This window comes from Parasteatoda tepidariorum, chromosome 5 (genome assembly GCF_043381705.1).
Source record: "Parasteatoda tepidariorum isolate YZ-2023 chromosome 5, CAS_Ptep_4.0, whole genome shotgun sequence".
NCBI classification, from domain to species: domain Eukaryota; kingdom Metazoa; phylum Arthropoda; class Arachnida; order Araneae; family Theridiidae; genus Parasteatoda; species Parasteatoda tepidariorum.
In genome coordinates this window covers 91,954,805-91,978,527 of record NC_092208.1, presented here as the reverse complement: position 1 = coordinate 91,978,527, position 23,723 = coordinate 91,954,805, and the positions used below count along the sequence as shown (strand labels likewise).

General features: G+C 30.7%; 1 protein-coding gene across 6 annotated transcripts in view; it reads left to right on the top strand.

The window, feature by feature from the left end:
- Nucleotides 1–23,723, top strand: part of LOC107440719 (discs large 1) — a 242,056-nt gene that overhangs the window by 180,707 nt on the left and 37,626 nt on the right. For all 6 annotated transcript variants that reach the window (XM_043044039.2, XM_043044038.2, XM_071180793.1 and 3 more), the window contains 2 exons: nt 14,661–14,817; nt 20,662–20,764. In XM_043044039.2, coding sequence (XP_042899973.1) covers nt 14,661–14,817; nt 20,662–20,764 — 260 coding nt within the window. The remainder of the gene's footprint in view (nt 1–14,660; nt 14,818–20,661; nt 20,765–23,723) is intronic.

Here is a 23,723-nt window from a genome sequence, read left to right as displayed (position 1 = left end):
GTAGCCCTGGCATCCTTTTATAAAGTGATTGCATTTACAATGCGAATGAAACAAGAGTTGAATACTGCCCTTAAACGGGAAAAATCTGCGGCCTTAAAAATTATAAGGATTTATATTCTAAAGTACCTAGGAAAGAAAAAGTACCTCCATTGGTAGTTTTTCCTTACAGAAGAATTCGTAGAGATATTACAGAATCAGTCCCTGCTACATATTTCATTGGAAAAAGCTATTCATGAAATGAAACGATGACCGCAGCAACATTTTACAAATATATTGCAAATGTTTCTACCCATGGCTAATTAAAAATGCAATCAAATTCCTAATTTTGCTTCTTCTGGATAGGTATAAATCTCATATCAATTTGAAACTGAGCAAGTTTTGTTCCTCAAAACAAATTTTCTGGTTTAGTTTTCTACGTAATTCTTGGAAATCTCGTTAGATCTTGAAAACAAAAGAATTGTAAAACAATATGTCTAGAAAATTTTACATCCATTTTTAAATAAGATTTGAGGCATCAACTGATGAAGTTAAAATGCTTTTATGAAATGCGATATTTTTTCATTCGATGTAGAAAACGTTGACTGTAACAAATGCATGCAAAACAGACACCAAGAGTTAATGAGCAAGACAACTTATCAACAAAACACATGCTTCGAGAGTAACGATGCGCTATTTCTTCAGAAGCTTGAGAAGGAAATCTCACAAGTTATGTTGCAAATTTTTAAAGGAACATTGACAGAAAAGTTTAATCTCCCAAATATCCAATAGCCTGCGCTTTTCTCAATATTGAAGAATTTATTTCAAAAAGAACAATTGTATAATCAAATTTTGGCTCTGAAGCTGAGACAACTAACATTAATAATGAAAGTATCTTGAAAACCGATTTTGAGATAAGTCCTCTTGAGGCATTGTTAGTTGCAAAAACGATTGGTTTCATAAGTAACTACTAGATATAAGTCAATGAGAGATGGGTTTTACTCAAACTTCGAAACTCCTTTTTCTCATTTATTATCCAGTGAGGAATTCTGGAAATGGAACTGGAAAATCAAAAGAAATTTCGAAGATACATTTACATTGGCCAAAAATTTGGAAAAAAGAGGAAGGTTAAATCAAAAGAAAAAGAAATAAATTACTCATGACGAAGAGAAAAAAAATACTTAAAAAGATTTAAAAAAAAGCTTAAAAAATATGAGGAAAAGATTAAACAAAAAAATGATCGAATTATAATAATAATAAAAACATCATCAGATTACACAATGATAAACATTCATAATTTAGAACGGACTATTAAACTGTGAGAAAAAAATGAAAAACATTTTTTTAAAATTATGTATTCAAACATATTTTACTTTCCATTCCATGACTGAAAAAAAAGTAAAATTTTCCACATTAACTATGGTTATATGTCGTAATTCCAAGAAAAATCTTGTTTTTAGACATTTGTGTGGCCTATGGATTCCTAACGAGCATCAAACATTATCAAAATTAAGTGTTCATTCTCTGGAAAATTTAGTGTTTATTCACTGGTAAGAACTGTTCCTTCACTTGGTCATCTTACTACTTATTATTTAAACCACCAAAAGCTTAAAACAATATTATGTAAGTTATCTAACTTTTTTTACATAATTTGCATTTAATAACAAATATGTCGAAACCATCATTTAGCTAAAATTACAAATTTTGAAATTTTTATGAATTTTTTTTAAAGGCAAGCTAAGCTTAAGTGTTCCTTCATTGTTTAGTTTACCCTATAAGATGTTGAGAAATTTGCGATGTTGTGAGAGATGTTTAAAAATGTTGACTACGTATTTTTATTAATATTTATAAAATATATATTCAAGAAATTGATAAATATATTATTCCAAATCTATGCATACGTATGTATATTATTGAAATTGTATCAGTTATTGAAAAACAAAATAAAAAAAATAAAAAATAATCACATTAAATAAGCACAATCTGGTGTATTCTATCAGAAGCACGCTTTTTTAAAACTAGACATTTGTTGAATAAAGTGTTTTTTATTCAAAATTCTTTACTAAATTGCAAATAAATTATTAAATGACTAAAAAAGAAACATCGTATTTTATAGTGTGAAAGAAATAAAAATAAAAAGATTAGCAAACGATTATTAGCGAAAAAAATATGAATGAAATTTTACGCTACGCGCGCGAAGTCAAGTTCCTCCCAAGTTTATCACATTTTAATATTAATCGCCCCAATTAGTTATTTCTTTATTGTCGCCAAATTATTTTTTTAAAAATAATTAATTTTAATTTTTCTCAGCTTCTAATAAATAAAAACAGTTGAAACTTTAGATTTTTCAATTGAAAAATATGTAGATTAATATGGTATAAAAAAATTCATACCTTATAATTCAATATTTTTTCATCCTCACTTTAATTAAATAATAAAAAATAATAAATAATTATTAAAAATTATTTTTTGCATGAAATTATCTTTGGGTAAATGAGTTTTATGAGTGGGTGCAATTTTTTTTGAATTGCTTCATTAGTTTTGAAAATATGACTGAAAACGCAAAAAGCGAAATTAACATTAAGGGGTACGAACTTTGAATCGCTCTCCTGACCAAACTATGGGGACCACATTTCCCAGATTGCGGCTACCCCCTATATTTTGAAGATAAGAAATCCAAATATGTGAAAAAAAATATATGTTTATTCAGAGAAAGTGCGTTTTTGTGTCTGATTTCGTAACGTAACTAATAGTTAGCACTAATTAATTAGCATATTTGAAGTCACCTCCAGGAACCATTAAGATTGACACTTAGTTCGTGAAAATCCGATCATTAGAACGAAAGTTATTCAGGGTGATATCTTTTTCTTTTTTTTTCTTTTGCCGACTGTACAGTCTCAATTGATTTTAAAAAAAAGTTTAATAAGTCATAGAAAAAAAATATTTCTTCTCAAATGAATATCCACGGAAATTGCGGATGGAGATGAGCTTTGATTTGTTTCCTCTCTTTCAAGGTACCAAAAAGTCCCCGTTATGGGGTTGTTGACTTTTTAATTACGTTCTTTATTCAACCCAAAAGATAGCTTCATTCTTCTTGAAACCCTCTTACATCATTTGAGTTCTCGTTTATACGATCCTTTGTTTTTTCGTCGCTTTTTTTTTCACAATTGAATCGCAGACCTATCCTTTTTTATTATTATGGCCCGTCCTTTTTGACGTCTTGTCTAGGATTGGGCTATTCATAGGGTTTTAGTGTACCCATACACTGGCCTATACCGTCCCTAAAATTGCTTTCACACGTTTTTTGGTTATGACCCACGGTGGTGTGGCTTGAATATCTTATACAGTTCTTTCGGTGCTCGCATCATAGTTTGTGTCGAGTAAGTATAATGGTTCGAATAGAATAATTACTTTTTGAATGCGGAGTAGTCTTTAAGAATTTTTTTAAATGCAACCTAAAAGTGGAGAAATCTGTTAAGGAGAAAGTCTGTGAACGGACCTTATGCATAACAAAACTGTATCTTCGAATTTATATTTTAAAAATGAATCCTTCGCAACATTCTTTGTTTGTAAAATGGAACCGTTGACGTCTTTCATTAGACCCCTCAACGTGAAAGTTTAAATCGATAGACTCAAAATGATTCCTGGGTTTATAGGGATTTTCATCTTTTTTGCATCTAAATAGTCAGGGGTCTATTTAGAAGAAATTTGGGTCCGTTAACGGACCCTTCACAAAATATTTTAATTTGCACAAATTCACAAAAGCGGACTTTGGTTGAAAGAATATGACTTAACGTTTATTTTATATTCACAAAGTAGGAGTAATTTTTTCACAATTTTACAAAACCAGACCTTTCACAAAATGTCTGGACAGACCCCGATAGTGAAAAACAAGTTGGGTGTTGTTTTTTTTTCCTTCTCTCACCTAGAAAAACTATTCGGATTTCCGCCGAGACTTCTTGCTTGCAGTTTCTAAATTAAGGTTTCGATCTTTAGAATTTAGAGCAAATGGGAAGAATTACCTACTGCCCCAGATTTTTTCCCCTTTCTTTTTTAAAAAAGAACATCTCCTTTATATGCAATATTAGGGTTTAAATGTCTAAAGATTAAACTGCATTGCTCACCTAATGTGCGACTGGAAACTAATTTTGTATTAGTAATCTTCATTAAAAATTTCCCTATTGTACTCCATGACACATACGACTTGAAGATTTTAGATTCTTTTTTTAATTATTATTAATCTTAATTAAAATTTTTACTGGAACTCTATTTGATGCAAACATACTGAATCAGCTTGATTATTCGTTAGTACAGTATACACTCGATATCTCAAAAACCTTGTTATATGACAAAAAAATATATATTTTTCCCCTTGCCATTATATATTTACAGAATGTTAATTTGAATTCCTATGTCGAACCTTGTTATGCCGATTTTTTTTCGAAATAGGGAGGGAATTTTTTTCGGGAAAAATCGCAAACCAATTGTATTGTAAACCAATTTTTTTCTATTTTATACATAATTATTTTTGTCTCACTTTTAAAAATAAAATTATGATTGTTGTATTTAGACCTATAGTCATCTATCATTACATACATATTTATTAGTTGTTGTTCTTATGTTTATTGTCCGTTATGTTCCTTTTAGAGTAAAATTTAAGAATATATTTTTCTACTTTTCGAAACACTTTTAGTTATGAACTTGTTATTACGAAAACTCGCTATCTCGAAATTTTTTTAGGGTTCCTTCAACTTTTTTTTTGGGGGGGGGGTCACAGTTTTTATATGGGGTGCCTATATTATATTGTATACTTATTAAAACAATTAAGCATCACTGACGTCAATAATGTTTAGCCATTTTCTTATGGCTAACCGTTTTTTAATAAATTAAAAACTAATTAAATTATCTAAAATGAACACTGGGAAAAAAAAGCTCTTCCAAAATTGATTATGTAAGCTTGCGGGTTTAAATTAACTGATATTTCTTAATAAGTGAATGCGATAATAAATTTATTTTGTTGTACAGTTTATTTACTTGTAGGTGATTAACTAGGGTGTCAAATTTTTTTTTTCTTTTTCCCTCTCAAATTAACTAAGTAATCTGCAAACTACTGCACATGACCTACTTAAGCGCTCCTTAAAATAAAATAAAAATATTTTCTGGAATGGCAGCTACGTTTCTAAACACTTAAACTAAAGTGATTTAATTATTTTTCGTTATCTAAAGAAATTCAGGTTACTATAAAGAAACAATCAGCGTATTAGTTGATAGAATGTATCATCACTTTAAAGACTATATTACAAAACAAAGAATCAAATGATTTTAATTTGCAATTAAGTATTTTAACATAATGTCACCTATTTATTTTTCAATAAATGCAATTAAACAATCAACAAATCTGCTGATAGAATGAGAGAACTATTGAACTTCAACGATACACCGAAGAGCCATTACATTATGACCACCCTCCATCTATAACAATGGACTCGCCCAGGTTTTCATGGTTTCATGCCCAGGAACATTGTTTTCATGAAGTACATTAGGACCCATAATCCTTATAGAACAATCCCTGACGTCTGCTACTTGAACATAGTTGCAGACCAGGTTCACCCATTCATGGCAACAGTTTTTCCTGCGGGGGATGGTGTTTACCAACAGGATAATGCACCATGTCATAAGGATCGAATCGTCATGGATTTGTTCGAGGAACATTCCAGTGACATTCAAGTCATGTCTTGGCCCCCAAATTCACCTGACCTTAATCCAATAGAGCATTTGTGGTCCTACTTGGAAAACCAATTTCGTGCTGCCACGCTACCCCCTCGCAATGTGAGGGAATTGCAGGACCAGTTGGTGAGCGCTTGGTACCAGATGCCTCAGACTACCTATCGCCCCTTGTGGAATCAATGCCACGGCGGGTGCTAACAGTTTTGAGGGCTAAAGGTGGTCCTACATGTTATTAGCAGGATGGTCATAAATGTAATGGCTCTTCGGTGTATATACTCGTATATTCTTTTTCTTTCGAATATAATTACAAGCAAAAATATATTTTGGTATTTTATGAATGATAAAAAACAGTCTAATAGTTATTTTTAAAAAAATCTGTTAGGCTATTAGAATAACTATAGATCCAGATAAGTATAAATTTGAAAAATTATTGATTGGAAGTGAGCCGTGTTTGAAAGATCCCAGAAAAAGACACCCGTGTTTCATACTATAAAGATTAAATTATTAATAAGATAAATGTAATATTTTTCACTTATATAGGCACATAGGGAACTGATTCAACTTGATTTACATGTCCTTTACTGTTAATTGGTCACAAGAAAAACACGATGCGATTGGTATTCCATTCCTCTACAAAGAAACTTTTGTCGCTTTTGAAGTTTGTGGCATCGAAAATCCATTTTATCAGAACTCCTTTAACGATCGGAATGCCGAATAGTTTCCTTGGCGATCGTCTTACCCCAATGGAATGCCGAGGAAAGCGTCTCCGCAAATTATCCGATTTATGTCAAAGAATCATAATAGTATTAAGGGTGTCTTGGATACCTCCAACTTCGGTTAACGAACGGTACGGATCGCAAATGAAATAAACTCTCTCCTCTTTTTTGGTGCTCTAATGAACCTATAAGAATTTCCTGGAATACTTTGTCCGGATAATTCAGGTGTTTATCGCCTGTGACTTTTCTCTCTGTTTTATATCCTGGAATCGAGTTCTAGAATGACGGTTGACTTGTTTAGATAATTCGGTAGGTTTCTTTAAAATTCTTTTTGTATACGAAGGCCTTAAAATAGTTTTTAAAAGATGCTAGTTTTACATTTTTGATTCTTAATTTTTTTCTAATCGATCTTGAAGTTGCGAAAACCTCATGTCTCTCAATTTTAAATAGAAAGTTCTAGTTAATAATCGCATCAAAAAGTTTCCATTTTTTATAATGCGATTTAGCGCTACTGAATTTCAAAATCTGCCCATTCATATTTTTGAGATAAGGAAAAATAGGCAGTTCTAAATGCCGAATCTAGTCTTTAAATGTCACTCTGCCTATGGATGACTTTTTTTATGGTTTCTCTTGTTGCCATAACGAATCGTGTTTCGAGAAATCGATGAAATTCTGCATTCGCGACAACTGTCAAGTCCTTATTCAAAGGAAATAAGCCGAAAGTTTTCCTTTATTTTCGATTTTTACACTATTGATTGCTTTACTCTTTCATTTTCATTTCAAGTTTTTCTTGTTTTACCTATCGATCCGTGATTGTTATTTATCGAAAGTTGTTGCCTACGTAGACAACAACTTTAATAAACTTTTTGATTGATTCGTAAATACATCTCTCATTAGTTTTTATTTTAGAAAATGTACTGTGTACGAGGCACCAGAATAGTTGTTTGATCGGATTTTCACGAACTTGGATGCCATCTTAATGGTTTCAAGCACTCAAATATGATTATTTATATTTATACAGATGATATTTTAAGTTACGAAATTAGACATAAATACTTAATTTCTCTAAATAAACAAAATATATATATATTTTTTTACATGTTTAAGTTCGTGATAATTGAAATAGAAAGGGTAGTCGAAATCTGGAAAACATTGTCCCTATAAGTTTGGACAGAAAAGCGGTCGGAAATTTTAACCCTTTATGTTAATTTTTTTTCTATATATATTGCTTTGTCTCTGGAAATATTTCAGAGAAGAAAATTTCTATTGTAAAACTCCTTTAATAAAAAGTAATTTCAAATGAATATTTTAGTAGTATTTTTATTATTTTTGATTCTTTTCTTTTTCAATAATGATTTTATTTTATTGTGTTATTTAAATTTTTACCCTGTGAGTCATTTTAATGAACAAAATGACGAGTTTTTACGTCGTAAAATTAGGAAATAATTGTATTTTTATATTTTCATCTCTCCTCTATTCGACCGATTTCGTTCCAATTTTCTTAGCAAATAAAATAGCACCAAACTTCCAATACCAAGCAAAGTAATATTGTTTTTTTCTTTCTTTTTTTTTTTTTTTTTTCTTTNAGAACAGGATGTGGCTTTTAAAAGTGTGAGAAAGAATTTGGAATAGAATAATTAATTAGGAATAAAGTAGGAGTTGTTTCATAGCAAAGAAACTAACATAAAAAGATTAATAAAAGCTTTTTATGTTACATATATATATATATTTTTTTTTAGATGTTTAGGTTCGTGATAATTGAAATAGAAAGGGTAGTCGAAATCTGGAAAACATAGTCCCTAAAAGTTTGGACAGAAAAGCGGTCGGAAATTTTAACCCTTTATGTAAATTTTTTTTCTCTATATCTCGCTTTGTCTCTGGAAATATTTCAGAGAATCTAAAGAAAATTTCTATTGTAAAACTCCTTTAATAAAAAGTAATTTCAAATGAATATTTTAGTAGTATTTTTATTATGGTATTTAAATTTTTACCCTGTGAGTCATTTTAATGAACAAAATGACGAGTTTTTACGTCGTAAAATTAGGAAATAATCGTATTTTTATATTTTCATCTCTCCTCTATTCAACCGATTTCGTTCCAATTTTCTTAACTAATGAAATGGCACCAAACTTCCAATACCGTTAGTTTGTCCAAGCAAAGTAATATTGTTTTTTTTTTTTCGTTGTTTTTTTTTTTACTTTTTAGTTAGCTAGTTTTAAACGACGCTTAAAAATCAATCTGATAATACCGATATCTCTTCCGTTACTTCGATAAATATAATTTCTTCCCGTAATTAAATATTTGAACTCAAATTCATTAAAATCATAAATTCAATTCAGCTCCTTGTGAATAGTGTTATTTTTTTATTCTTCCCTCTTTTGTCGAATTTGTTTACGAATCAGTTAAGTAAAAAGTGCATTAAGTTACGATAAAATGGAGCGGGATTCCAAGCAATCGTAGTTTCTCGATATAACAAATTCGAAAAAAGGATGAAGAGAGAAAATATCGAACTAAAAAAACAAGAAAAAATACACTAATATCCGAAATAATAGGTCATAAGTTCACATTTTACCGGACATTAATGGTGCCCTCTAAACACAATTTAATATTACCTAAACGAGAAAATATAGATCTTTGTTCGTTTATTAAAGAGCAAGAAGTACAACATGAATGAAAAACAGAACAGGCCCCATGACTACATATAGAGCTAGTGTTCGAGATATTGTTTTTCATCTTTCTTTTTTTTCTTTTTTCTTTTTCATATGTAAGTGATTTTATGTAAAGATGTTTACTTATTAGGACAGTTAAAGTTAAGTTTTTTGTTTTATTTTAAACTTGAAAAAGAAGCAAAACTGTAGCTTTTAAATTAATATTATTTTCCCACTTTTTTCAAGTCATTCCTGTTTTTTTGTTTTTTCCCCCCATTAAATTTGAATTGAAGTATAGACACACAATAGAAGTTTTTTTTACGTAAAAATATAGGTACAAATATCTTGCGATTTATTTTTAATAATATTTTTTAATTCATTTTAATTGGCTATTTCAACACCCAGCATAATTTTTATTTGTTATCTACCTCTATTGCTACAACCCTGCTTAAATCCATACAAAAATTATTAATGCCTGCTCTTAAAGTTTTATTTTCATCTATTATGAATTTTTTCTTTTTTGTGTTCAACGTTCACTCAAAAGATCGAGAGAGGTTCCCCCCCCCCCTCCCCAGCATCCTGTGGACACTTTGTTACAAAAGAAAAATTGGAAATGATTTCACCTATCATATAATTGAGGAAACTATTTTGGTGAAACAATTTCCGGGTAATTATTAGTTTTCATTTACTTCTCCCCTCCCCCGCTGTCTGTGTGTCACGATAACAACTATACTGTCGTGGGAAATTCCCGCTTTTATTTTATTTATCTATTTATTTTTTGTACGATTGGAAACTTCCGTAAAAAATTGCTTTGATTTTAGAAACGTGTTGGTGTTATTCCATGTTTTGTGTAATATGGGTGGTGAGGGGGGGAGATTAAAATTTTTTTTTAATGAGAATATCTAATCTATGAAATTATTATGGGTACATAACTTAAATAAAACTAGGATTCTGTCTAAAACTTAAATTTGAAACAAAAACCCTGGCTGTTTATATTTTAAGCGGGTGGTTGATCCGCTGGAAGCAATTCATTTGAGAGATCAGTTCATCGGAAATTTAAATTCGAATTTGTCGTTCCTGACTATCATTTCTTTTTTAGCCTTTTATTATTAAAGAAATTTACCAGATTTCTTTTTTCATTAGAAGGCATTTTCTATGATATTCTTTTTTTGCATAATGGCTTTTGTTTTTGCTGTTGGTTTTTCTTTTTTTCGATGGGGAGATAATAATTTATCAATAAGAGAAATAAGAAATAGGAATAAATGAAAAATAGGACAAACAGTAAATTGTGAAGTGTTTAATTTTAGATTCACTAAACTTTACCTAAGCAAACAGTGGGCACCTCTAAAACAGTGTGGGAAGAAAAAAAAAAAACTTATGAAAATGCGTTGCCCTGTTGTTTTGATAAATAAATAAAACTGAAATTACAAATATGAAATGTACACTTGATCAACTATTCGTAAAATAAAGAGGAGACCAAGAAAATAATTTTAAAATTTCTTGAACAGTTCATTTCGATCGAAACGAAGTGCAGAAATTCCTGACTGTTCATAAAAGTTTGGAGACATCAGGTTTATATAAACTAATAAATCAAATATTTCACGCCTGTGGCACTTAAAAATATGTGTTTGTAAAACTTGACATGGCGGTATTTTTATTCGCCAACTGCTTCCTGTTATTTTCTTCCAAACAAGTTGGATTTATTTTTGTTAAGAATTCAATTCCAATTCAATATTTTCTTCAAACTTAAGTGGGGTGTGTGTGATGGATTGACGGAACTTTGAGATTGGAAAACTGCATCGAACCATCTGCTACCTTTCTTGGAAACGGAGAAAAATATATATATATTCTAGAATTTATTTACCCCTCTTCGAAAGATTGAAACTTATCTTTATAAATCATTACCTTTCCTGTTTCGGGAATAGCTTTCCGTAAATATCGAACCCTGAGATTTATAGACTCCTTTGCATCCAATTTCAAAGGGTGAAGGATGGTGCGTGGTCTTTAAGTCCTCTGGGTCATTATGCTAATGGTTGTAATATTAATCAAAATAATTCTCCTCCATCTGAATTTAAATAAATGTAAGTTGAATTTTTAATGCAGTTTAAAATCTAACTTAGTTGATTTTTAAATGTCTACTGCCTATTGTGTTGGATTTAACAAAACTTTTATAGAAATCTATTTAGCACTCTTTTCAGTGTTTGTGCGTACGTGTACTTAAAATTCAAGGCTGTTTTTCGAAGTCTGCCGGCACATGTAAATGACGCTTTCTATTTTCGTAATTGGATACCCCCAATGAACGTCATCGGAGTTTAATTGTGTCGGTTCAGAAGCCAATCACATACGACACATATGTGTGACGTCGCTTGCAAGTATTCAATTGAAATTGATTTAAATCGCATGGTTAGGCACCATTACTTCCTGTTTGTGAGTTGCAAGTACTCAATTGTTCTGAATTTGTAACAGTTATTCGTTAGAGTTAAGTTAATCAAGTTCAGTTTATCTTATTACAGCGCCCTCTAGCTCGCCTAAGTCTGAAAATGGCGCAAAACGTCGACCACAGATTTATGAAAATGAAAAGCGTTTGTAGTCTAATTTTATTGATATTTAAGAAATAACTCTGCTGCATTATCTATCTAGTCTCATAAAATTTTTCAAAAACTGTAAAATATTGATAATTGGATATTTGCATTTCAAGAAGAAAAAGTTGATAACGGATACCCACACATGTGACCTATGATATCAGCTCCAGCTGATCAACTATGAACAAATTGGTGTGTTAAACTTAAACTTGAGCTAAGTTTCGCCACATAAGTTAGAATGTTCTTTTAGATTTATGTATTTTATTGTAACCTGCATATTTTTCTTTTGTGTACCTGACAACTTCGATGCATAAGTTCTGCATGCCTGTTGTTTTTGTGTGAAATATATATAATGAAAGAATTTAAATCTTTGTGTAAGACGATAGATTGTATTATTTAAGAGAATTGGTACTTGACGGGCTTGGCTTATTTTTATTATGTGGAAGAATCTCGTAAAATTACAGTTTTTTTTTTAAATAAATAACTTTTAAAACGTTTAAGTTATTTGTCCGTTCTAAAGCCTAGATAATTCTTTGCGGCAAGATGATATACACAGTTTAAAATAGCTTTGTCTCAAGGGTAAGAGGTACTTGTAACTTTTTTTTATTTTTCTTGTCGAGCTTCTAAAAACGCTTCTTAATAGTTCTTAATTCTAAACTGTTTTTAAGACCTTTTGGCTGACACCTACTTATCGCAAAAAATTCTTACTTATTGTAAATTGCTTTTTTTTTATCCCTATAAACTTTAAGGTTCGTAAAAATCCCATTTTTGTCTTTATATTTTTTCTTCTTTTTCCTAAGGATATAGATTTTTAATGTTTTTGTTTGGCATCCGGGCCAATAATTATTTTTCCCTTTGTTAAAATTCCAGATAAGTAAAAGAAGTTCTATAAAAGCTCCACTTGAGTATGAATTTGTTTATTAATTCATTTCTTACTATTTTATTGATTTCGTACATCACTGAAAAAGGTAGATTTTATATTAAAATAAATCAATTATAATTGTACTTTACGTTGAACTTTTACTGCAAAGTGCCTAAGAAAAAAGACTCTTAACTCTTATTTTNATCCCATTTTTGTTTTTCCTAAGGATATTTAATGTTTTTGTTTGACATCCGGGCAAATAATTATTTTTCCCTTTGTTAAAATTCCGGAAGTTCTATAAGAGCTCCACTTGAGTATGAATTTGTTTATTAATTCATTTCTTACTATTTTATTGATTTCGTACATCACTGAAAAAGGTAGATTTTATATTAAAATAAATCAATTATAATTGTACTTTACGTTGAACTTTTACTGCAAAGTGCCTAAGAAAAAAGACTCTTAACTCTTATTTTTACAAAATATAGTGTTAAAATGTGATTTTTTTTTTTATCTAGCAAGATTTCTATTCGTTAATTGAATTTTCCTACTTAACATAAAAGATTTTTAGATTTTAAAAGGTTTCTATTTCTTCCATGTTTTCGGTTAGCACTTACAAAAAATTTTTATTCGAAATCAAGCTACATAAATATTTAAATCAAACACAATACTTGCTTTATGATTATTACATACTATAATTAGAATTTATAGTATATATCATGTATAAAAATTGAAACTATTAATAGCTTTTTCAAAAAACATGGTACTATTTATACTTTGAGATCGTTATTATATTTTATAACGATCATTCAGTTTATATTTCTATAATAAATATGAGTTGAGTGTTATCACTCTAAATATTGATTGTATACCAAAATTTAGGCTTAAATAAAACGAAAATGGTATTTAAAAAATACTTTTTGATTATCATTATTTACTGTTGATGTTTTTATTTACATACATAAACATTATCTATAAATCATGCTTATAATATATTCCCTGATTAAAATTTAGAAAAAAATGTGAATATTTGTTGAAATCGATTATTAATTTTTTTCAATCAATGAATTCAAATGCTTGATTTAGTTGTCATCCATATTGAGTACAATTATCAAAATAAATTTCCTAATACATGTATAGTTTATTTAGTATGTAGACTTAATTTATGTAATCAACTTAATAATATGTTTATGTATTAAATAAACTTTCATGCGTGAACTTTTTAATAGTTATAATTTAATTATGAAGACAGTCAGTGATCCAAATTCAATAAATAAAAAAATTAACAGATTGTATAAATTGCATTTTTGTATATTTTTTTTACCCAAAAATTTTGGATTTTTGACAGTAATTGTAAAATCAAAAAAGGATTTAATGGCAACAAGCTCAAAGAACATAGATTTAAGCACTTGTAATTTTATATGTACTTTTATATTTAAGTACTTCATATTTATATAAATGAATCGAGTCTTGACAATTGCGAAAAGGATTTTTTGACATGAAACAGATAAAACTCTCAATTGACAAAAACTTGCCAAACCTATAAGCAAAAATAAACAAATGAAAGAACTCCAAAGGCCCCCTACATAACATTCCACTTCAAATAGATTTATTTTTTTTATCAACAAAGGTACAAAAGTCAAAGAATGGAAAATTTTGTATAAGCTAAAATCTTGAAATATAACATAGGATGACCCCTTTGACGCTGGTGGGACGTCCCTTTTATGTATATATATTTTTTTCGAGATCTCTAATTACTAATAAAAATATATTCTGGCATTTTTTAGTTATAAAAAACAGTCTAATAGTTACTAAAATATAAATTGAATTTTTTCTCTTCCCATTTCTAACAAAAAATTTATCAATCATTGATTTTGTGAATTAAAATAATTTCAATGATGGATGACTGTTTCTCTTAGAACTAAATAGCTGAAATTAAGTACAAATTTGAAGAAAAAAATATTGTTTGAACAGAAAAAAAAAAAAAAAACACCGGTGCTATATAACCATAAATTATTATCTATATGTAGTAATATAGTATTGTTTGATTATTTTGATCTAAATTAATACAAAATAATAATAAAAAAATATGTTTAACAAAAATTTTGTGTCAAAGGGTCCTGTGAGATCTTATGATTTTGTGTCTTTGCAGAGAACCACGTAAGGTAGTGTTGTCTAAAGGATCGACAGGTCTCGGGTTCAATATTGTGGGAGGAGAAGATGGAGAGGGGATCTTCATTTCTTTTATCTTAGCTGGAGGACCAGCTGACCTCAGTGGTGATGTCAGGAGAGGAGACCAAATCATTTCTGTAAGTTTTAAAACATTCTTTAAAGGATGTGTTTTGGACTCAATAAATGCCTCAGCTCATACATTCATGAGGGCGGCCCTATTCTTATGTGCCACGCTGCTCTCAGGTGTTTGAAATCTACCGTTAATGCGGCTATTAGCTGCTAAAAAAATTGCTCTACACCCGTGCTTAACGTGTTAAGAACCAAAGAAAATGTCTTATTTTGATACTAAAAGCAGGGGTTGTTAAAAGATTTCGTACTTCATTGGTTCGTTCTCGATTAGATTTTGCTAACACTCCTTATTTATGTAACGATTTCCTACTCTTTTTCCTTCATTTATTCAAAAAAAAGAAAGAAATCTGCGTCTATATTCTAATTACTTTTTGAATTATATCAATTAAGAATTCGACGTTTGAAAAAAAAAATCTGAAAGAAAATACACATTGTTTTTTTAATCAACCCTATAAATTTATTTAAAAAAAATATTAGACGCAATTTCAATCAAAATTGTGACACATTATTCCAAAGAATTCTGGATCTCTTAAAATATTGGATGAATCTTAGGATCAATATCACACGAGCCGGAAGCAGTTATACTGCTCTAATCTCGAGGTTAAGAAAATATATATACATAAGAAATCTTTTTTTTTTTTTAAAAAAAAACTTCTTCTGACATTAGAACAAATGAGAGAGAAAAAGGAGGAATGGAAAGGATGGATACAAACATAAAAAGGAGCATTAAACAATAATTATTGGGTTCACGTAGAATTGTTAAACGAGGTTTACTGAACACTATTTCAAGTACTGTTTTAGTTCGAATATTGGTAAACTATTTTTAAACCATCATTTACCGCCAACGAATTTTGATGTCGGTTCAGATGTATTCTTCAATTTCGCCAATAAGCAAACCTCATTTCAACCCTTTGTTGTTCAACTTTTAATTAAATGCCTATCTCATAATGAATGAATTCCTTTTCATGTCCTGCTGCAACATTAGGTTCTTTAAAAGGATAATTTTAAGGTGCACAGGTGATGAGTGCTGATGAGCCTCTTGGCGACGCTTAATGATGATGAATGTGTCGCCAACTCGAAATGAATCTTCAAGGAATGCACTTTAAAATGGGAAGAACTCACCAGCGGTGCATTTCATTCGAGTGTTAAAAATTCTTTGTTTTCCACATCGCCAGAGAAAGTGGCGTCTTATTTCTCAACTTATAGAAATGTTTTTAATGACTGCCTTGTCCTTTAGATCGGTTTGAACTTGTTTTTAAAAAAATTGTAAAAGAGTGTTAGGTATTCAATTTTCGAGTTTAAAACTAAGAATTGTTGTTGTTTTTTTATTATTATTATAATGTAATTCTGCTCTACATTTTAAGATAAAGTTAGGTGAAAGGTCGTCAAATCTTATAAACCGTTTTACAATTATTATTTTTATGCAAATAACATTAATATACTGTAATAAATTAAAGAGAACTGTTAAATGATTTTAAACTTAATGATCAGCTTCATGCACAATGAGATGCAAGCAAAAATAATATTTAATATATCCCCCAATTTGGTAAGCGAGAATATAAAATGACGGTAGTGAACTCATCAAATTTGTTTTAACAGTATATTGTGATTTTTATATATTGTTATTACAATATAAATGCTATTTTAAAAAATGATTACTTAGAAAAATTACTTCTGTTTACCAGTAGATCTAAATATTTATAATACTATTTGGACGTGGGAAGTGGAGGCACAAGCAAACAGAATTTCTTTTAGTGCATATGTGTGTGCATGTATTATGTTCTGCCAAGAAACGATAATTGTGAAGAAATTATTGGAGTTGGCGAAGTACATANGTATATATAAATAAAGAGAGAGAGAGAGATTAAGCCCCCTGTTTGCTGACGCTCACCAACCCCGATGACTGCTTGCTGTTTCTTGGTATGTAACAGTTGAAATTATTCAACTAAAAATTGCACTTGTCCGGTTACTTCCCGTGTCCAAATATTTCCCTCAATTATAATACTATTAAATATATTAGTGAACATAAATCATTTTTTTTAAATAACCTTTAAAATTAAAAAGTATATTGTTATAGCAAGTTCATAACTGTAATTTAATATTTTTGCTTACCAAACGAACGGATGTATATTTTAAATACAATTATTGCATTCATCCCTGCACGAAGCTGAAAGTGAAGTTCATTTAATGAATCTCTTTAACCGTCATAGTATATTAACGTAATTTGTACCGAAGAATAATGATTGTTAAACGGTTAATAGACACCTATTTAAATAACTTTATCTTAAAAGAATTATGTTATTCTAACAATAATAATAAAAACAATCCTCTTGAACTCTTAATTTAGAACAAACAAACTAAAAAATAAAAAAAAACTCAGTAACGTAATAATAACAGTACAGATAAATACCTTTAAATTAGGGAAACAAAAATATTGATAGGAAAACAAAACCTTTATGACTTCTTCTATCAATTTGATGCTGATAACTACGAAACCAATATGAAAATGAATGTGGGAAAACTAGATCCTATCATGCGATTTTCTGGCCAATAAAAATGTACCGACAACAATGGAAAATTGTGACACACACCATCCATATATATGATATATATTATTATGATATTATTATATATTAATATTTTTTTAATATCCTGATAGCGATAATTAAAAAGGTTATTGTCGTGTACGGTAAGGATTAATATCAGAAGGTCAAATATATCGCGATAATTATACTAAGTTCTGCTGATTTAAATTATTTGAGACTATTTAGAAAAAAAAAGTTGTTTTTTTTTCTTCCAATAGTAAACTTGGAAAAAAGAAATATCACTATTTTATGAGAATATATTGTGATGTTTAAATTGCCTTAAACGCTGCAGTGTTTTGACAATACAAATTAGACGACTTGATTAGTATTTGAGACGATTGATTGAGAACATTAATCGTTTGAGTAAAAAGAATAATTTAGTGACATTTGAAAAATTACGTTATATATCGTAAAATGTTTTATAATGATGTATCGCGATGTTAATTCCTATATCGTTTAGCACAGTAGAATTGTTGAGAGCGAATGATCAAGATGAATTGATTTTAATAGGTTGGTTAAAGAAAATCTTTGATTTAAATCATTTAAACGAATCAATAATTAAGATGATGTGTCATGTTTTTAAAAATGCTTTGAATAACTGAAGTGAAAATAACTTCTTTTTAAAAAGTAATGAAATTTAAATTGTTTGCAAGCATCTATACATGCGAATGTTTGAAAAACTTGGGAATGGTCTAATAATACATGGATGAATATTAAATGCATTAGGTACTTTCAACCTGACAATATGGAATACTTTCGAAATAATCATTCAATTAAATGATACCTAACTCGATCTCTAGGAAGGCAACTTCAAAATTCTGGCCAGGGTTTTTATTGCAGATTAGGATTCTTTAGAAGAAAAAAAAAGTACACCTCTTTAATACATCGGTTCATGGATGACGCTGTAATCGTAAAATTCAAATGAAGGTTCACGCATTTCCAGCTGACCCAGTTACGGGATCTTGGTTGATTTTGAAGTCGCGCATTTTTTTTTTTTTTAAACATTATATTGGTTTTACTTCATTACTTCTTTTTTTTTTTTAAGTCTGATGCATATTCCTTGAGATGTTTGACACTTTTCGGACAAAAAATAGTTTTCTTTTCTTACTTGGCATCATTATACATATGATTACGTCATTTATCTGAATTATTTTAATGCTATAAGTTGTTACCGTTCTTATGTTATCCAATACATACCTTAAAGTTCTGTCTTTGTAATTTCTAACTCAATTAAAGATCATATAAAGCTTTTACTGAATTGTTTGTTGCATAAAAACAGGGTGGTAATTTTATCTTACTGTTTTTATTTTTTATATAAATTTATATAGTTCAACTTGTATAAAAAATGTATCTTATATTATTTTGATGAAGATTCATTTTAAAACAATCAATAATTGATATTCATTAAACTTTTGAGGAAATTAAAAAAAATCGACGTAACTATAGAAAAAAACTAATTTTAATTTTAAAAAATCCTATTTTGTTTTATTTAAACACAATCATTATTTGTTTACGCATTAAATAGTAGCGAAGTTTTGTTTAAATTTAAATTTTGTTCAAATTCAAAGGTTTAACTCAGTGAGCGGAAAAACTGCGTTTTCTTTGCGGTTAACTACATAACACATGCGGTTAACTACTTTTTTTTAATGTACCTACTACAAAATACTTTCGAAATATAATCACTACTTTTAGAACAGAAACTTAACTGAAGAATTTAATTTTCACCCATATTCAGAATAATTTTGAATTAAAAAAAAATTGGCATGGTTAAATATCAGGAGTTATTAAGAAGAATTAATTCATGTTTACATGAAATAGTTTTTTATTCTGAAGCACTTTTTACGAATTTGTTCTTTTAACTTTCAAATTCAATGCTTTTCTCGATAGTGAATATTTAATTTCGGAAATGGTAAGAAATTATCAAATATTTCTGATTTAAGTGATCAATGCTTTTTTATATCCTCCAAGAAATAAAGTATAGTGCGAAGAACAAAATACGGACCACCCAGAATAACTTTTGAACTAATGATCGGATCTTCACATTCCAAGATTAATGGTTTGAGAGGGTGATCACAAATATGCTAATTAATTAATGCAGACGATATTTTAAGTTATGATATCAGACACAAAAACGTACTTCATAGTTACTGTGATATCGAATTTTAAAAAAGTCAGATATTTAAAATTCGATTCGATTACGCGCCGATATTTCCGAGCATCATTCGTAGATCTCATTCACTCTCGGCCATAGAAGCATTCTCATTGCGTGCGGTGGGCGTTTACGGGAACACAAAGGATTTGCACCCATCAAATTCGAAAAATATTTTGCGTTTGAACTCTTTATTCAACTGACATTAAAAGTAGTTGCCTTGAGCCGCGATGACTCAGGGGATAGAGCGTTCGCCTTCCAATGAGGCGAACCGGCTTCGAATTCCGCATCCGGCTTGCACCGACCACAGTGCTAACGTGAAATATCCTCAGTGGTAGACGGATTCTGGGTTAGAGTCCCCTTGCTGTCAGACTAACCGTGGTAGGTTCTCGTGGTCTTCCTCTCCATGTAACGCAAATGTGGGTTAGCTCCATCAAAAAGTCCCCCACGAAGGCAGATTTCTCCCAATACTCGATCCAGGAGTTCCCTCGTCTTCTGGATTGGGTTCAAAATCACAAGGCTACGGAGTTGAGCATTAGTAGTCGTATACCCGTAAAATAAAGTCGTCTGTTCTACGACGAAAAAAAAAAAAAAAGAATAGTTGCCAGGAATCGCTACAAACTACTGTTTTTTCCTATTTTANAGACGGATTCTGGGTTAGAGTCCCCTTGCCGTCAGACTAACCGTGGCAGGTTCTCGTGGTCTTCCTCTCCATGTAACGCAAATGTGGGTTAGCTCCATCGAAAAGTCCCCCACGAAGGCAGATTTCTCCCAATACTTGATCCAGGAGTTCCCTTGTCTTCTGGATTGGGCTCAAAATGACAAGGCTGCGGAGTTGAACATTAGTAGTCGTAAACCCGTAAAATTGGGTCGGCTGTTCTACGACGAAAAAAAAAAATAAAGAATAGTTGCCAGGAATCGCTACAAACTACTTTTTTTTCCTCTTTTAAAAAAATTCGCGCACTACACTACAAACTACGGAAAAAAGTAGCGACTACAACAGTTTCGCTACTTCCGATCTCTGGTTTAACTTTAGCATCTTTGAATTTGAAAATAGGATTTATTTTAAACTCGTAATACGCATTTATGTTATTTACATAACTATGTATTTATTTTAGGTGAATGGGGAGGACCTGAGGCATGCCACTCACGAGCAGGCGGCCGCGGCATTGAAAGGCGCTGGACAGACGGTGACGATGCTTGTACAGTACAGGCCGGAAGGTAAGGCTTTTCTCAGCGTTCTTGTATGCAAAAAATTCTCTTTCATCGCAAATTTAATTTCAATTTAAGTCATGGTTTTAGAGATTGCTTTGAGAAAATCATATTTTTGGAGTACGCTTCTTAAAGCAGCATTTTGGTTTTCTATTATTAGATCTCACAATGTTTTGTGTAACATCTATTAATTTTTCTGAGAGGGAGGACATATGAGATTGTTCTAGTCTTTTTTCTTATACTCTTAAAATTTAGCTAATTTAAATTACATCACGGATGAATATCGTCACTGTGCGAAATGTTCTTCGGTTTACAGATGTACAAATCTGTATCAAAAATCCCTGGACATAGAATTGGGCTTCGATTTTTAATGCACATATAACAGAAATCTTAAATAAATAAAATTTAAAAAGAAAAAAAATGCTGTTCGAGTCTGATTTTACGAGGGCTTTATTTATTTATTTTTATTTAACGACCGTTTAAAAATAAAAACCAAAGAAATGAAAATTTTCATGAAGCAAATTTATTTTTTGATTCTACATACGTTTCTCTATTTTTTTTTTCTTTTTTTTTTTTTCAAAATAGTTGCCAAGTTTGCTTAAACACTTATCATACCTCACAACTAGATTTAGAATACCCTCTTCACAGTAACTTACCGCCTGCTCTGCTAACCAAGAGACCGTTTTCACGTCATCGATGTACTGATTGCAGCCTAAATGATGTTTGAAACATGGGAAATGATGAAAATCACTTAGCGCAAGGTCTGGGTTGTGTTTGAGGGGTGGTCCAGCCAAAAAATCCCAATAAGGCTCAGGACTGAGCTGTGTATAGAATCATTGTCATGGAGTAGCAAAATTTTCGGGCAGAATGGCAGTAGAAAGCTTTGTAAACTTCACAAATCTGCCAGTGAATGTATGCAGCAGCACACAGGTTTTCTGTCGACTAAAAACGCATCACCGACCGTACCTCATACGGATCTATAAAACTTGAACATTTTAAAGACACAGAACTGACTGTACAGGTTACCGACACAGCTGTCACCGAGTTCAGTTGTTCTCAAGGAATGCTAGGACACAACGCAAACACTCGTTGCGACGCAGAGTGTACCCAACAAAACGGCCCTTAAAAAAAAACAGCTCTCGTATTAACTATACTTTGCATGTAAGTTGGAAAGACAATTTTTGATGTATTCTACATCAGTGCCCCCAACCTTTTCATCGCCGGTCAACGTTTGATTACTTTCACAGGGGCTCGCCTTCGGGGGGGTGTTGATTATATTTTAGATTACTTTGATTTAATCATTTTAATTGAACTGTCATTAAACACGATTTCAAAATAAAATACATTGACACTCAATCCATGAGTTTATTTCGTTGAAATAAGATTTCCATGTAGGAGACAGTCGAAGTGTCCACTTTATTCCGTTATTTTTATTGGGTTGCTGTGACTTCAGGAAAACTCCACTCCACACAGATGGGTTGTGCTGTAGTGGTCACCTCAGGATATTCCGCCATTTTTAATCATTCAGAACACATGGCAGAGTGACTGTCTCGAACGTACTTTTAAGACCATCGTCATTTGCGATCTCCAGCAATGGATCTTCTTGCACAGACATGCTAGATTTGCCTGATATATTGACTAATGGATCGTGGGTCCATTCCTTACCAGTTCGTAGGTTTTTTGTGGTTGAGAATGAGTGTGTATCATTAATGCGTGGTTAATATCGTGCATCTCACCTGAAAGCTCCTTTATTGTCTGATACTTGGCGAGGTCTGATGCAAGTTTAGCTCCAGTTTAGCTTTTCATCTACTTTGTCTGCCAACTTCAAAACAATTTCACGAAGTTTATTGAGTCATGTCAGCTTTGCGACCCATGCCTTTTATGAGAGAAATCTGACTCTCTTAATTCAAATAATCCTCTGGATAACCATCTTATTTCTTTCTGAATATAAGAGAGAGCATTCTGTCACTGTAACGGGAACGAGTTTAGAGCTTTGGTGTGGTTAATAACATTAGTCAATGCGCTGTTAAATATCGGTGACATTTTCATTTTTAACCTGTGAGTGCCTTCATCCATGTCTAGGAGCAGGGCATGTCATTTTTTTCGCGGATTTCCGTGAATCAAAACTTATAATCCGACTACTAATTAAAAAATTTAAATTTAGAAACCTTTGCTAAATCGCCGTTAGACGTTATCAATTTTTCGTTTGCGTGACTATTTTATTTATTTATTCATTTTTTTGGTTTGTCGGATTTTTATCATTTTTAATACTTGAAACTGCCGGATATCGTGATTCATATTCACGCGATTTTATTATCAAACATCGATTTTCGTATTTATCTGATTTTAAAGTGACTCATTGTGAATCGTATTCACGTGATTTGAAAATCGTGCATCGCGATTCGTAATCACGCGTTTTAAAAATCCAATATAGCGATTCGTATTCAAGTGAGTTTCAAGTCCAATGTCCAGGGTTGCCACAGGCGACTAAAATGCAACTATTTTCAGCATGAGGCGACTATGGCAACTTTTTTTTGCCTGAAAAGACTAAAAAAGCAACTTCAGAAAAAGGAGACTATTAGGAGACTTTTCTGTACTCCTAGCAATGTTTTTTAGCATAATTGGGTTGAAAACCTGCAGCCTGCGAAATCTTCTGAAGACACTGAATTTCTTTTCTTAGGAAATGTTAAAAAAAATAATAAAATTTAAAAAAATTACATAAATAATTAAAACATTAAAAAATAAAGAGTTTTCGATTGCAAATTTAATTCATCACTTTTTAATGCGTTCAATTTGCATAGATTCTAAGTCTATTTCATTCCTCGATCGCTTTTTGAACGGTTATTGCTAAGAAATTCTGCATTATTTTAAAGATCCCAATTTTTAATACGATGCATGAATTTTGAATTTGAGTAATCACTTTCCACAACATATATATATATATATATATATATATATATATGCATAT